Raw genomic sequence first — 14,942 nt, 5'->3', positions numbered from 1 at the left:
ACAAATACAGTCTTAGCATTTCTACATAAGCTTCTGACATCCCAGAGGACATCCATTAACAGTTACCTCAATTTTCTTTAGTCCATGGGGAGAAAAAAGAATCTAAATAGAAGACCCTAATCGTGTTTGGATTCAAGCCCTACAGTCATCACTCCCATGATGATTTTATGTGCAGATATATATATATCCCAACAGTAAGTAATCAGATTCAGTTAAATGTTTATAAATTATAGCAGGATTCATCTATTGACCTGGTATATTAACATGTATTGGAACATTAAACATTGAACTACTCATAGATTTCTACTACCTCATCATTACATGTGCCAGTCTCTGACCCTAGCCACAGAATAGAATAGAAAGCTGTTCTAGCACAGCGCAGAAAAACAACCCACTTATGAACTCAGTGTATCTATAAGACCAATTGACACTCCAGGCTTACCTCACCTCACCTACAATGCAAACTATAATAAAACCAAGAAAACTACTCAAAAAGGTGTGCTGCACAGAGGCAAAAGCTCCTCAAGTCTTCCACCTCAAAGTTTCAACAAATAGCACGGTGTCCGATTAAACACAGAAACATGGTTGCAGCTTAGCTACCAGCTGACATATGTAAATTAGCTCTCCATCTTTAAGTATACAGATTTCAACATACAGAGCAGATACTAGGAAAAAATGTGTTGATTTTTTTGTTTGGGGTTTGTTTTTTCTTTTTACCATAAGGGTAGTTAAATACAGTACCAGGCTGCTCAGAGGAAGCCCTGTCCTCAGAGACATTAAAGATTTGACTGGATATGGCTCTGAGTAAGACCTGCTTTTCAACAGGGCTTGCTCTTTATATCACTTTCATCATTATGTCCCATTCACGGGAACTGACAGAAACTCTTTAAAGGACTCTTTCATGCGAAGATTTACATGTCGTATTGACTGCACCCTGATTTATTCCATGACAACCTTGCAGTAATAACAGGTGCCCTTGCGATCATACAACTTCATCACTGCATTTCAGAGCTCCCAGCATGACCACTCTACCACTTAAAACTACACCTGCTTTCTGGCAGAAGCACCATAAGCCCATCACCGTGCTCTCTGCTCAGAAGACTGACTGATTTCCTCTTGCATAAAAAACAAAGGGCAGGATGAGGAAAAAAATTCTCAAGTAGCTTAAATGCTTTTACTCCAGCAAAGTAAAAATGATTAAGCATGGTAAATATTAATTTTATATATTTTTTAGCTTCCATTAGTAAAATTACACACAAAACATGCCAATTTTATATTAGGTAAGAGATGAACTATGTCAAAACGAAAAGTATTTGGTGGCAACCAATATGTCTGAATGCTTAATATTGTTGTCTTTTCTTAAAATTGGTGATGCCAAAATCCAGCAATAAGCATTTTAATTAGTACACTTTCTCTCAAATTCATCTCATCACCATTAGCTAAATAAGAAACAGTGTTTCAGATAAAAAATTGACTCAAAACCAAAAAATACTGGGTTTTTCTACAGTCTTAAAAAAAATGGGCAATTGAACAATTTAATAATATTATGTTTTGTAAAGCATATCTCTGCCATTGGAAAAAGCTTTCTTCAGTGTTGATCCTATTGTTGTTTTCAGTAATTCAAGAGACTTTTAATGTACATGGTCACATCTGTTGTTTGACAGACAATAAATTTATACAACACATTTGCTCAAAAAAGATCTTATATTTGCTGTTCCTGAACTTCAGTGACTCTGTTCCTTGAATTAACTCCCAGAAAGGGTTAAACAAGACAGTTGCTAACAAGTCAGATGGCCACAATGACAATTCACACACATATACACAGACATGCAAAAAAAAAGTAAATTTAAGAATGATTGCCATTCAGATTGATCCTATTTTAAGGACAGGCGTAAACCCATTTTCCACAAAATGGAAAGAAACTAAGCGAAACCTAAGCATACATGGTAATATTGCAGGTATATGACATTTTCTTTAAACTCATGCGTTTTGAGGAAACAAAAAATGAAGACAATTAAAAGTAAGTATCTTAGTAGGATAAATTAATTTAACAGTTGGGCTTGATCTTAAAGGCCTTTCCCAACCTACCTGACTCTATAGTTCTATTCTATGATTCAAATTAATTCCACATGGCAAGAATGTGTCATACCTGCTGCAGTGAATTACACAGATGTAACCCCAAAAATACATTCAGGAGCAGAAATGCAACTATGAGTGGGTTTGTAAGGGTGCCTTGGTTGCAGAGAGGGCACAACCTTGGTTCTTCAGAAGCAAGTGTTCATAAGGGCAGAAGCTCAGACTTCAGGAAGAACCAGTAAGCAGGAACACCAATGATGACCTAACCCAAACTGGTCTGTATGACTGAAGAGGATTTCAAAGAAAATCTTTCAAGAGTATATACTTTAAATCCCATGTCTTTAGCAGGATACTTAAAATACTTCTTTTAAGGATACGAAAAGGTTGAATGCGCATAAGCACTTCTTCTGAAGACTACTAGTCTTCTCTACAAGTAAATGCAGTGCACTATATTACTTAGAATGTTTAAGTAGTTATTTAACATTCTATTAACTGTTTTTATATTACACTGTTATTTCATATTACATTGAATTAAGCACTTAGCACCTACTGAATGTCCCAAGTACTTAGAGGAAGAAAATAATACTTTATAAATACAAGCATTTATTGTTAAATCTGTGAGGGTTGGAATTTTAGTGCTGTGTTTTTAAAACAGTGATTCAGGTATTTTTTTTCCCAAAAAAAAAAACCCTGAAGATAAGTGTCAATCCAATTAGAGGTATTCTTTATGCCCCACAACTAATGCCTGACAAACATGTATAGCAAAATGAGAGCACAAAAACAAATGCTCAAAAATGAAGACTTGGTCTGATCACTTAGTCACCACAAAAAGAACACAGTTTTTCCTATATGTTAAAGCATTGCCCCAGAAAATTAGAGGAAATAAAAGTGGCATTCTGAAAATAGAGCAGAAAATTAAAGCAAACATCCAGCAAATTCTAGTCCACATCTCCAATGGTTTTGTCTTGTAGCACAGCACGAGACAGATTTCAAGCCTTCAACTGAAATCAGCTGTAAAGTGTACACAATCATCTCTATTTATACCTGCAGAGTTAAGGGGAGTATTTGTGGGTTTGATCCTCATTTCAGGTCAGAAAATGCATTAGGGACCATGCTTGTGACTTGACCCTCTCACTATCAATAGGCTTCTGAGAAATAAAGGATATACTAATTAGCTCCTGATTTAACAGATACAAAAGATTACAAGGACTATGAAAAAAGTGTCTTACAGGGAAGATTTCAAGAACAGAATATGTGCAGGTTAGGAAAGGAGGTTGAAGGAAGACCTAATTATGGTTGACAAATACACGAGGGGGTTCTCCTCTACAAGCAGCAGGTAGAAATCTGTTCAAAATATGCAATAAGGACAAAGCCCAAAGGCATTCTCTGAAATTGAAGGAAGGGTAGTTCAGACACAGCATCAGAAAGGGCTTTTCACTCAGAGGATCATTACTATATGAAATAAGTGACCTACCAGGGGCTCTTCAATCCTAATGAATTTTATTCTGGGGTAGATCCGTATCTACTGGTGCTACATCTGGCCTGTCCTCCTGAGGAGCAGGGGACGGATGAGGCAGACCGAGAAGCGTCTGCACGGCTCCGGGCTCAGCGGCCCCGCAGTGCCACCTCCCGGGAGAGGCAGTACCGGGACCTACCCTCCCGGTCCCCCGAAGCCCCCGGGACTGAAAAAACACGGCAGAACTACTGGATTCGTTTCATTTCCTGGCTGGTCACCAAATCACCCCGAGACCCCTCCAATCACCAGGATGGGGAGCATTCACATTCAACTAGATGGTTAAGCTATGCTTGAGATTCGAACTCGCAGCACCACAGGCTGGGTTGACTCACACTGGTCCCTCCCTTGAGAGGGCTGTGAAACGTGGGTTTGCAAACTGATTTTCCATTTTCTATTATGAGAGAGTGAGTTTTCAAAATATTATGAGGGAAACACATTAAAGATGCCCATCTAGGATCCCACCCAGTCCCACATGTGCATTAAGAGTGATGGAGGTAGTTTTGAAAGCTTTTTTCTGGTGCTTGGCAGGTGGGTTTTTTAGTTTTTCTAGATAAACACATGCACTATGGTAATAATGAATAATTAATTGCTATAAAAATATGCTCTTTTGTTTAGCAAAAAAAAACGCTGAGAAGCATCTCAGCATCAACAAATAATATCATCAGCTCCTCTTTCTTTGTGCAGCAGGAGACTGCAATGAAAACACAGTAGACTTATATTTTAACATTCAAAAATTATCAGAAATTCTTACTTTAGGGTGAAAGCCTTTCAGTGGACAAAGTCACATTCAAAAGAACGTATTACAAACACGTGTATTACAAACCTACCCAAATTAGCAGTTGAGAAGTCAACAAAGCATTTTCAAATACAATTTCTCTTCCTCACAGTCCTCACAACCTAACAAATGGCCTCTAGCATGCTCTATTTCTTTATTTTAAGCAAGCGGCTCCCCTGCCTCCCAGGCTATAGTACTAAATGCTGTACAGGTGAGCTATTGAGAGGCTCACTGGAGTGGACATGTGCAGAAAGCAACTGCTAGCAGAGGCCTGGCCCTGTCAGTCACATTTCAAGAACAGACAAAAAAAATTTGCCTTGTATCAGCAGTACCTGGAACGCTCACCTTGCTGCCAGCAACTGAGAAGGATGCAAGAACAAGGACTTATTCCAGTCAACCTTCCCTCTTACAAACAAGGAGCAGGCCAGGGTCACACACCTTGCTTTACCTTCTACTCTTTATCTCTACCTTGCAACTGAGAATTTGTGGTTGCTTTAACGACTCCATTCCACATTGTGATTGGTTTGCTCCCACCTCCTTGTCACCAGGTTTTCTCGATTGCTGATCAGTTTAACCTTTCAGGCGCTGTTTGCACAAAATCAAAATAGATTGTAAATAAATGGCAGCCCAAGCACTATCAGGGAACAGAACTCTTCCACCTGACTGATTTTCTGTTTGCTTTAGAAGTTGCTCTTTCACCTGGGGGTAATGACAACCCGCATAAAGAGACAGATGCAAAACTGTTCCTTCAATTATATAATCACTGCAGCTGATAAGGAGGGAGCTGGATTTAGGTTGCCATAGTGTTGGCATATTGCTATGGAGGCTGAGCTCTTCATCCACTTTATCAGCTCTGGTCCAGGAAGAGCAGCCCAATTACGCCTGCTGAATACATGTGTTGCGGGCTCGCTCCCACATGGAAGGAGCACTCTGCATCAGGGGCTGCTTCCTTTCCCCTCCCACCTCATTTCGATAGAGTGCCTAGGGGAGGGGGATGCTGGGGTGTCGGGGTTTTTCTCTTTTTAATCTGTATTAAATCGGAAGGAGGATGGTGTTATCTCCACTGCCTCTCCACCATTACGGGCTGCCACAGCGCTAACGTACCTCCCGAGCTGCGCCCTCGGCTGCCCCTGCCACGGGCTGAGGGCAGGGGGCACCAGGGGAGTTGCCCGAAGCTGGGACCCCACACGCACCCAGTGCAGGTGCCCGGTCACAGCGGGCAGGGGCCCTGGACAAGGGTGGGAGGTGCCATGGAGGGCAGGGCCGGGGGCAGGATGGGGGAATAAGGAAGAAGTTGCCCTCGGCTGGAGGGTTCTGCGGAGAAGAGGGGGGCAGTCGGTTCCCGCCGGAGCGCTGCTCCTCTCTTGCCGAGGGGAGGAAATGGCTCTGTCTGCTGTGCAACACCGATGTGTGTGTGCAGCAGGGCTGCTGGGGAGGGAGGGGGGACAACATGCAGGTAACAGGGTAAAAATAACTTCAGGGACAGCAGATCGGGGTTGAGCCGGGTGTGTGGGGGGAGAGGCTTCTGGAGTTTGGACAAAGTTTTACTACAGGGAATAGCGGGGGACGTTTGCTAATGCCTAGAGGCAGCAGCAGCAGCAGCAAGGGTTGGTATCCATAATGCGGGCGATCCTGAGAGGAGCTGGGAGACAAATCACTGCCCCAAGTAAAACCCAACTTTGATTTTAATGCAGGCCCTCCCGGTGTCCCTCATCCTCCCGGTTGCGTGTGCGTGTGTGGTGTATGTGTGTGTAAACAGCTAATTCCCCCTTCCTTTCCCTTCTCGTGTGAGAGATTAGAAATAGCGTAAGAGAAGGGAAGGGCTCCTCTCCCGGTGTCTTAGGAAGCCGTACCCAGATGGGGGTTAGGAGGACCGGGAGGGCATTAATTGGGAAAGATCCCATAATCCTGGCCGCGCTACCAATTAATCTGTCCCTGACACGGAGGCACGGGCGGCTCCGCGCAGCCCCTCCGCCCTGGAAGGCAACGACGGCGACTCAAAGGAACTTTACTTTGAACGGGGTTTTCTATGAACCCCCGGTTCCCTGAGGGGCTGCGGGGGTCTTCCTGCAGCACAGTCGGCTGAAGGGAGCTGTGTCCCCCGAATGGGAAGCGGTGGCAAGGGCTGTCCTCCGCCCCGGCCCCACGGCTGCAGCTGGCTGGGGCAGCGGTTGAACCGAGCCGAGAGATTACGGACAAAGGGTAGGGGAGAGAATGGTTGCGAGATCTTCGGAGGTGAATCTCAGGCTTACCTTGATGGTTTTCTTCGGGGATGTACATCCTCTTGTTTTCATTGACCATTTAAAACGAGTCCAGATTAATCCCTCCGAAAATCGGCTTGGTAAAATACACGGAAGAATGGAGCTGCAGAATTTTCCCTTTTATTATTACCTGATTCCCATTATTGCATCAAACACCAAAAACTGATCCTTTCCACTACTGCCTCCTTTAGTGAAATTGCAATGCATCCTCAGTACATCCGGGCCCCTTCCAAGAATTTAGCACAGCACCTCTGGCTGTTAAACCATAAAAAAGAACAGGAAGGGGGGAAACGAGAGAGAGGGGGAGAAAGGAAAAAAAAAAAAAAAAAAAGGAAAAAGCAAAAGCATCCAGGGCAAATCTCTGAGGATTAAATGTCTTTTTAAAATCCACCAACTACAAGAGTCAGAAAAGGAGGAAAAAAAGGGGGGAAAAAAGAGAGATGTTCAAACGCTGCTGCTCCTCCTCTTCAAAGCCATTCCGAGCGCGTTGTGTTGGCAGGGAGCTGTTTCTGCAGAGGAAGAGAGCACAGTCCCAGCCCCTTACTCCCTCCCCTCCCTCAGAGCGCTCGCTCCCCGCTCTCTCCCTCTCGCCGGCAGACAGACACACTGAACGCTTCCAGATGTTCCAGCTGCGGCAGCGGCGGCTGCACGCAGCCCCCCGCGCGCGGCGTTCGGAACCGCCGCCGGACTTGATCTGAAAGTTTAACGCGGTGCCCGCCCGCCTTCACTGCGCCTGCCGGGGCCGCGCCACAGACATGACGTCAAGGAGCCGGGCTGGAGCCGACGGCCTCCACAAGTGGGGGGACAGACCAAGGGACCCATGGCACGGCGCGGCACGGCACGGCATGGCTGAGGGGCAGCGGCACGGTGGCACAGTGGCAGGGCGGCTCGGTGGCACAGTGGCCGAGCCCCGCGCCCGCCCGCGCCGAGCACCCCGCGGCGGCAGGCGCCGCCGCCGCCGCTCCCCAGCCCTTCTTCGATCCGGTTTCTCGGTACTGGGGGCTCTGCCCTGCGGTTCCGCCGCGGAATGCGAGTGCGAGCGGTGTTTTGAGGCGGGCGGTGTCGTTGGCTGAAGCGCTACCGGGGGGACATCGTGTGCGAAGCGGTGGAGAGGGCTGCGGCTAGGTCCGGCCCGTTAGGAGCACGGCAGGCAGGCAGGCGGTGGAAGGGAAAGAGATACCCGGGGATAAGTTGCACAGACGAGAGGATGCACAGATGTTTAAACAGATTAATCAAGCTTGGATTTGCAAAATCCTTGGTGGAAACACCAACGTGCTCTGCTGGTATCCCACCACTTCCCTTAATTACGCCTGTCGTTTGGTCCTCTATAATTGAAACCTCCGCAGAGAGCAAAAATGACTCCTTCCAAATGAAATGTGAACTGAATTCAGTACATGTTAAACGTAGCTGGACTCTTCGAGCTGCCATGTTAAACAAGAGATGCAGAATTCAAAACCACCTCAGGAACTGCAGGAACTGCCAAAACCTGAGCAACTAAGCCGCTCTGGTGTACGTGGAGGTGAGTGTCCAGAATGCCATGTCCTGCCTGCAAACCCCGGGTGTAAATTCTCATGATGACAGAGGATCCATTTAACATCATGTGATAGTGTTTGTGGAACTTAAAACACAGTGGTTCTTTCCTTTCAAGTGGTTTTCCATTCCAACTAGAAAAAGAGTATTTCAAGTTGGTAATACCCCTATAAAAGAATCAAACTAATTTAATGCCTTCCCTACAAGTGGATCTCAGTGGGGTGATCAGATAGTTGTCTCTTTCTGAGGTGTTCCTCCCACCACTTTGAATGAGCTGCCTCTCAGATGGAACTCAAAATATAGTAGAAAACAGTACTACCCAACAGATTCAGGCAAAGAAACAAGAAAACACATCCACTTGGAACTACAAGAAAAACTGGAATAGAGACATAAAAGCACTTACCAAGAACTGGATGCAGCCAAAGCACTTGTGCTAAAGAAAGGTCATTTTGGTTTCTAATAACCGCTGATCATCACAACTTCTGCCTTAGATGCTATTCAAAAGGTAATCCACCAACAACATAATGCCATTAACAGCATGTAGAGACACTGCTTTATTTCTGACTCGGGAGAAAGAGTTCCTCTGAGCAATTAAAATACTCTGTTCTCTATTGCTTAGTTTTTCTCTACGAATGTCACATGCACTCACCCTGTTTAGCTTAGGTTTAACCTAGGTATTGGTTAGACCAAGCAAAGTCACTGCTAAAGGTGGAATGGCAATATGTTAGGTTTCATTTTCAACTCAACTTGCCTTTTTCTTAAAAAAAAAAAAAAAAGTCCTTCCTTCATCATTCTAAGAAGGACTGAAAATGAAATCCTTCACTGGCTACATGTATTGTGTAAGTATGCATTTCCTTTTTCTCCTTGTGACCACAAATCCTTGCCATTTTGGATTGTGCTAACTCCATTTTTCCAGCTATGCATCAACCAAGAGTTGCATGATTCACCCTTGCATGGTCATAATATCTGGGGATGTAATTAAGTGCATTCTGATCGCTCTTGCAAGAAACCAAACACCAGTGGGGCACCTGTAAATATTTCTTCCTACCTTGTCAGGTCACATTCTCATCTAGCTAAGGATTTATATCCAGTATTAGTTAAACAGTTAACATCCACAGAGCCTTGCTTTATGCCAGCTCACATACTTATGCAGCCACATATACAAGCTGTCCCTGCAACCTACAAATCTTTCTCCGTTCTTTATCCCTCTCTCTCTGCCAAGCTCCCACAGTGGGACACAAGTTGGGCCAATTACCAGAAATTAAATACAGAAGAAAAATAGAACAAGAAACAAGAATATTAGCTGGCATTAATTTCTTCAGCATAAATAAAATTCTACTATGACTTGAGACTTCCTTACTCATCAATTCTGATGCAAATATTTTTCTATGCAGAGAAGTGGAAAGAAACTGATTGTAGGATTAAGATGGAAAGATCCTGCTAATGAAGGATAATCAGGTGGCATAACAGTGAACATCACCTTCCCCTAAAGAATTTGTACTGTCAAAGGACACTCAGAAGATGTATTCCATGAAAAAAAAGCTTTGGTAAAGATGTGGAATTTGAAGTAAAGGTGCTGGTAAGATATTTTTGTTTTCTTAATAATGCGATAACTGAAATTCACATTTAAGAATAATTCAGGAAAGAACCTGAGGTGTTACCCTCCACAGAAACTAGGGAGATTCAACTGACTTAAAATTTGTTTCTTTATATTATTTACAGTTTCTTTCCATTTTTCATACTGGTAGTGCAGAAGGGATTCTACTAGGAACTCCAGAGCAGCATGTTAGAGACTTCAGGGAGGGCAACAGCCCTTCCCTGCCTGGGCTCTGAATCCTGAGCTGTCTAATTGGGTATGTTCTGGCCCAGTACTCAAAAGGCAAAGCGTATGGCCTAAGCTAATTAGAAGGTTTTCTATTATTTTTGAATGATTGGTGCTTTGAAAAGAAGAGCATGCTTAGCCTTCTGCAGACTTAGATCCCCTCACACATGACCCAAAGATGGGTATACAAGTGAGAGAAATCTCTTTAAAAAATTATTACAGAATTATTCCTTCAATTAAAAAAAAAAAAAAAAAATCCCCAAACAATTAGAAAGTTCTTTGTCCTTGCATGGTATGGCAGCCAGCAGATTTAAAGGCAAGATTCGACAGGCTGGGAGAGTTGGAGTTGTTCAGCCTGGAGAAGAGAAGGCTCAGGGGAGACCTTAGAACAGCCTTCCAGAACCTAAAGGGGACCTACTGGAAAGCAAGTAAGGATAGGACAAGGGGAGATGACTTTAAATGGACAAAGGGAGGATTTAGATTAGATATTAGAAAGAAACTCTTTGCTGTGAGGGTGGTGAGGCCCTGGCACAAGTTGCCCAGAGAAGCTGTGACTGTTCCATCCCTGGCAGTGTTCAAGGCCAGGCTGGACAGGGCTTTGAGCAACCTGGTCTAACGGAACATGCCCTTGGCCATGGCAGGGGGGTTGGAGCTAGATGATCTTTAAGGTCCCTTCCAACCAAAGCAATCTATGATTCTGTGATTCTAAGAAGGCCAGTGTAATGATCAGGTACAAGGGTATCTCACGTCAGGCTGAATTCGTGCTTGAAGATGAATACAGATTGGACAAATAATCCAATGTATGTTCAGCTTTAGGCCAGGTCTAAAGTGGAGATATAGTTTTCTACCCCACAGGGATGCTACAAGGCAAAAAATTGTTCTCCAGTTGCTCTGAGAACAATAGTAAGGAGGGCCATATAAAGCACCAAGAGATTTCTGAAAAACAGCTATTTAAAGTTACAAAGTGTCAAAGATGATTTGTGGGGTGCATAATGTGACATGTAACAGTCCATACTGCATGTCAGGAATTTTTTGTTCTTTGTACAATGTTCTGTATACTCCTTCCCCCTTACCCAGCCATATATAGGGTATACTGGGCAGAACAGCTTCTTCAAAATCCAGTATCAGAACTTATGTCCACCTTCTGAACAGAAATCACCCAAATCGTCTCCTTGACTCAGAAAGCAAGTTACTGCAATGCTGTTTTTAAAGATGGTGCCAGAAAGCAATGGGATGAACACAGGCAAGAACATACAATAACTCTGCACTGAACTATTTTTATGCCTTATAAAATTATTTGAAAGGCTTTTTTAAGCAGTCTCAGTACTTTCAAAATGATCTAGGGTTTTCATTGGGCCTACTGCAGAAGTTATCTAGCTATCTAATTGCAGTAGATTCTGTTCACACTATTTGGCAGTAATGCCTTTTACTATAAGAAGGTAAATTATTCAAAAGTAGAAAAGAAATGTATTTATCCCCAGAAATAGTATTAAAGCTCACAATACAAATGTGATTCTTTCCAGGGCCAGTGCAGAGAAACAGTGCCAGAACTCTTTATTACTTTGCTGAAAGGTATTTTTTTCCCCACAGATTTAAGGTTTTGCACCTCCGCCAGCAAACAGAGAAGGCTTCCCATCAGAATCAGCACTTTCTTGCACTGAAAACTATGGGTTGTTTTTTGTTTTTGTTTTTGTTTTTGTTTTTTTTGTTTGTTTGTTTTTTGGTTTTTTTTGTTTGTTTTTTGTTTTTTTGTTTTGCTTTTTTTTTTTGTCACTGATTTAAATAAATGGGATTTAAACACAGTGCAATCTTTGCACAAAGACTTTGGCCTCCCTTTTCTCAAAGGCTAACATGTCACTAATTCTGGTTTCTGTTTAGTGTCTTTCTTTCAGAACAGTCAGACCTAAAGAAATAACCTGATCAGTCCTGGGTACATGAAAAGAATCACTGTGCATAAATAACATAATATTCTTAACAACTTCTGGGTGTCATGGTTTACTGTGTGGTGTCCCTGCCCATGGAAGAGGGATTGGAAGTAGATAATCTTAAGGTCCTTTCCACCCTAATTATTCTGGTTCTATTTCTGACCATACTGCATTGTTGGTCCATACACAGTATAATGGAAATGTTGGGTATTTGCTAGCGTTGCATTACTACAATGTATTTTTTTTTTAATCAATTACTGATGATAGCGATTTTTTCTCATGTTTCAGGACTGCTCTGTTTCGAACTGTTGTCAGTTATTTTTGATTCTCCTGAACTACGTATCATCCAAAAATGTGAGTATCATCCTCTCCATTTCAACTTCCTATTTGTTAGTGGAAAAAATCACATCAATGAGTATGGATTTATAAAAATGTCATTTATTTGATTTTTTTTTTTTTTGGTTGCTTGATTTTAATTGGAATGAAAGCAATTGACAGTGCTATCTAAAGCTTTTCAACATGTGGCCAGGATACAGCAGACCTTTCAAAATTATCAACTAGCTAGAACACGAGAATTTCTGCAGAAAAAAGGATTCTGGGAAGGCTGATGATCAGGATCTCTAGGTGATTTCATTTCTTAAAATCTGAAACAGTGCCAAATGCTTAGGAATTTTTGAAGTTTTATACAGTCAGAAGATTGATTTTCAAAGTCAGCTTGGAAAACTTAGCCCTATTTTTCACGTTGAAATTAACAGAAGTGGTTACTTGGCTTTGAAATTTCAGTTATCAGCTTTCATATTTACATTCAAATGTCAACAAGCAACTACAAAAATTTAGAGGGGAAATGGTAAGAGTTATCAAGATATTTGTATGGTCTACTAAAGCATATTAAGGTCTAGTATTGGTAAACAATAGAAAACATTAGATATAAGGGGGGGGAAACAAAGAATAGGTAGGAAAGTAGTTGCTAATCAAAATAAACTGTCATTAGATGGAGAAGAAAAGGAAGTAGATGAAATTTGTGGCTTTTAAGTAAGCTTTGATTTTCTAGACTGCAGAAGCTTCTAGAAAGTAACCTGTATATCTGAAAGTCTGATTTTATTCAAATCTATAATGGTTTAACTATCATGGTTTTCAGCTGTGATCTGTGATGTCAACGGGTGGTCGCCATGAAGGTTTTTTTTTAAGTCCGGATGCAGAAATGAAAGAACTCGCTATTTATCCTTGTAAATAGGTGATAAGTGTTTAATGATTACCATGTAGCATTGTATGAATTCATGCACAAATTTGAAGTGTATCAGCAAACAAATGCTTGAACACACTGAAACAACACAATAGACAATTATCCCAAGTAAAATAAGCACAGATGTGCTTCTCAGACTTGAGGGAACCTGTGGCAGTTTTTGCTATACCATCACGATCACTGGCACCAGCTATTAGTGCACTAAGGTCTAACACCTTTGCAGAATTTCAGAATGGAATTATTCTCTGTTCCTCAAGAAGGGAAAAGGTCAGTTGTTGACTCTGCCACAAAATCTTAAGGGCAAGACATGAACGTAATAAAAAGTGTTGCACTGTTTCTATTTAGGTAAGAAATAATTGGGCTTAACTGGAATGGATATGTACTGATATAAAGAGACTTCAGCTCAGCAGTTCGTCATTAGCTACTGCTAATTCAAAACAAAACAGAGCAAAAAAGCAAAATAATAGTATAAAATCATCAGTCAAACAAAAGACATGATCTAATGAAGTTTACAGGGAGATCTACAATGAAAAATGAATTTTTTATATGATCAGCCTACACTTTAGCAAAAAAAAAAAGAAAAAATCATCACGCAAACTGTTGAGGGGATCTTAGATACTTGGCACTGCATACAAAACAAAAATTAAGAAATTATTATAATTATGATCATCTAACCATTCTACTCAGGAATATATACTTTGTACCTTGTTCATAACTAAGTACCACATGTAAATTGAGATTTAGGGCAACTACAGATGGAAGAAATAGCTTCTTCAAAGCGTAATTTTTTGCAAGCTGTTGAGGAAGAATTTGCAGTGACTAGAAGGGTTACAGGATGCTGGCATTTGGAAACCTCAGTGGGTCTAATTATTAAACAATGAAAACTAAACAATGTCAAAATAAGAAGGCAATGCAGAAAAATATATTTAGCCTGTACAACCAATTCCAGGCATAAAAGTCATAAACTGAGCTTGAAAAAGAAAAACAAATGAAATACAGGGGTGAGTTATAAGACCAAGTTCCTTCTTTCTCTTTTGGCATTTAAAGTCTCCAAACCTCTAAATCTGCTTCGTCAACATAGAAAATTATTGACAAACTCAAGGAAGCCAACAATTTGGGATTATGACAGATTTTGGAGGATTTACTGTAATCACTATTAAGATAAAATGGTCTAAAAATACATGGTCTTGCGTATCAGCTGCAAGAAAGATGATTAATTTATTGGTATAGTCAGTTACACACAATGTCAACATTTCAACTCACTTTGTAAGTGTATCTGCTTATAATGTAATCTTTGTGGTGTTCTGGCTTTTTTTTCACAATAATTTCTTTCCAAGATGGAGAAAATCACCACTCGCCCAGCAATCAGCTTCATTTTCAACTGCAGCACCTTTATTTCCTTTAATCTTAAAATCTGTTCTACAACTTGCAGTTCTCTCACTGCCTCCGGTTGAAATTACTTGTAATTGTGTTTACTGAATAATGATTTTGTGGTCAATTCAAATGGGCATTAAGTTAAAGACAACTTGCACACATAGCAATATTCAACTTCAATCCTTTTTTCCAGAATTGTATTGTTACAGACTATAGTCAGTCCAGGGTTACCTCAGTACCACCTAAACCTGCATTCAAGTGATCTAAAGCTCTTCTTTGCAAACCACCCTTTAGAACAAAATTAGTTCCAATAGATTACTCAGAATAGTTCTCTATTTCCATAAAAATCATCATCAAAACACCACAAGCAAATGCTATGCAGACCCTCATTGAATTGGTTATATCATCAACTGTATATTT

General features: G+C 41.5%; 1 protein-coding gene across 5 annotated transcripts in view; it reads right to left on the bottom strand.

The window, feature by feature from the left end:
- CACNA1C (calcium voltage-gated channel subunit alpha1 C) overlaps positions 1-14,942 on the bottom strand; it is a 485,857-nt gene that overhangs the window by 433,707 nt on the left and 37,208 nt on the right. Inside the window, exon 1 of one of the 5 annotated variants that reach the window (XM_062616653.1) lies at positions 6,620-7,466. The exons of 3 other annotated variants lie outside the window; for them this stretch is intronic. In XM_062616653.1, the coding sequence (XP_062472637.1) occupies positions 6,620-6,668 (49 nt within the window). In that variant the 5' untranslated portion in view covers positions 6,669-7,466. Of the gene's footprint in view, positions 1-4,712; positions 4,825-6,619; positions 7,467-14,942 lie in introns of those variants that run through there. One more of the 5 variants, XM_062616657.1, reaches the window with a different exon arrangement.

This window comes from Pezoporus occidentalis, unplaced genomic scaffold, assembly GCF_034315485.1.
Source record: "Pezoporus occidentalis ecotype Australia unplaced genomic scaffold, CSIRO_AGI_Poc_V1 ctg19, whole genome shotgun sequence".
NCBI classification, from domain to species: Eukaryota; Metazoa; Chordata; class Aves; order Psittaciformes; family Psittacidae; genus Pezoporus; species Pezoporus occidentalis.
The sequence above is the reverse complement of the archived record's forward strand: the minus strand, read 5'-3'. Positions and strand labels throughout refer to the sequence as shown.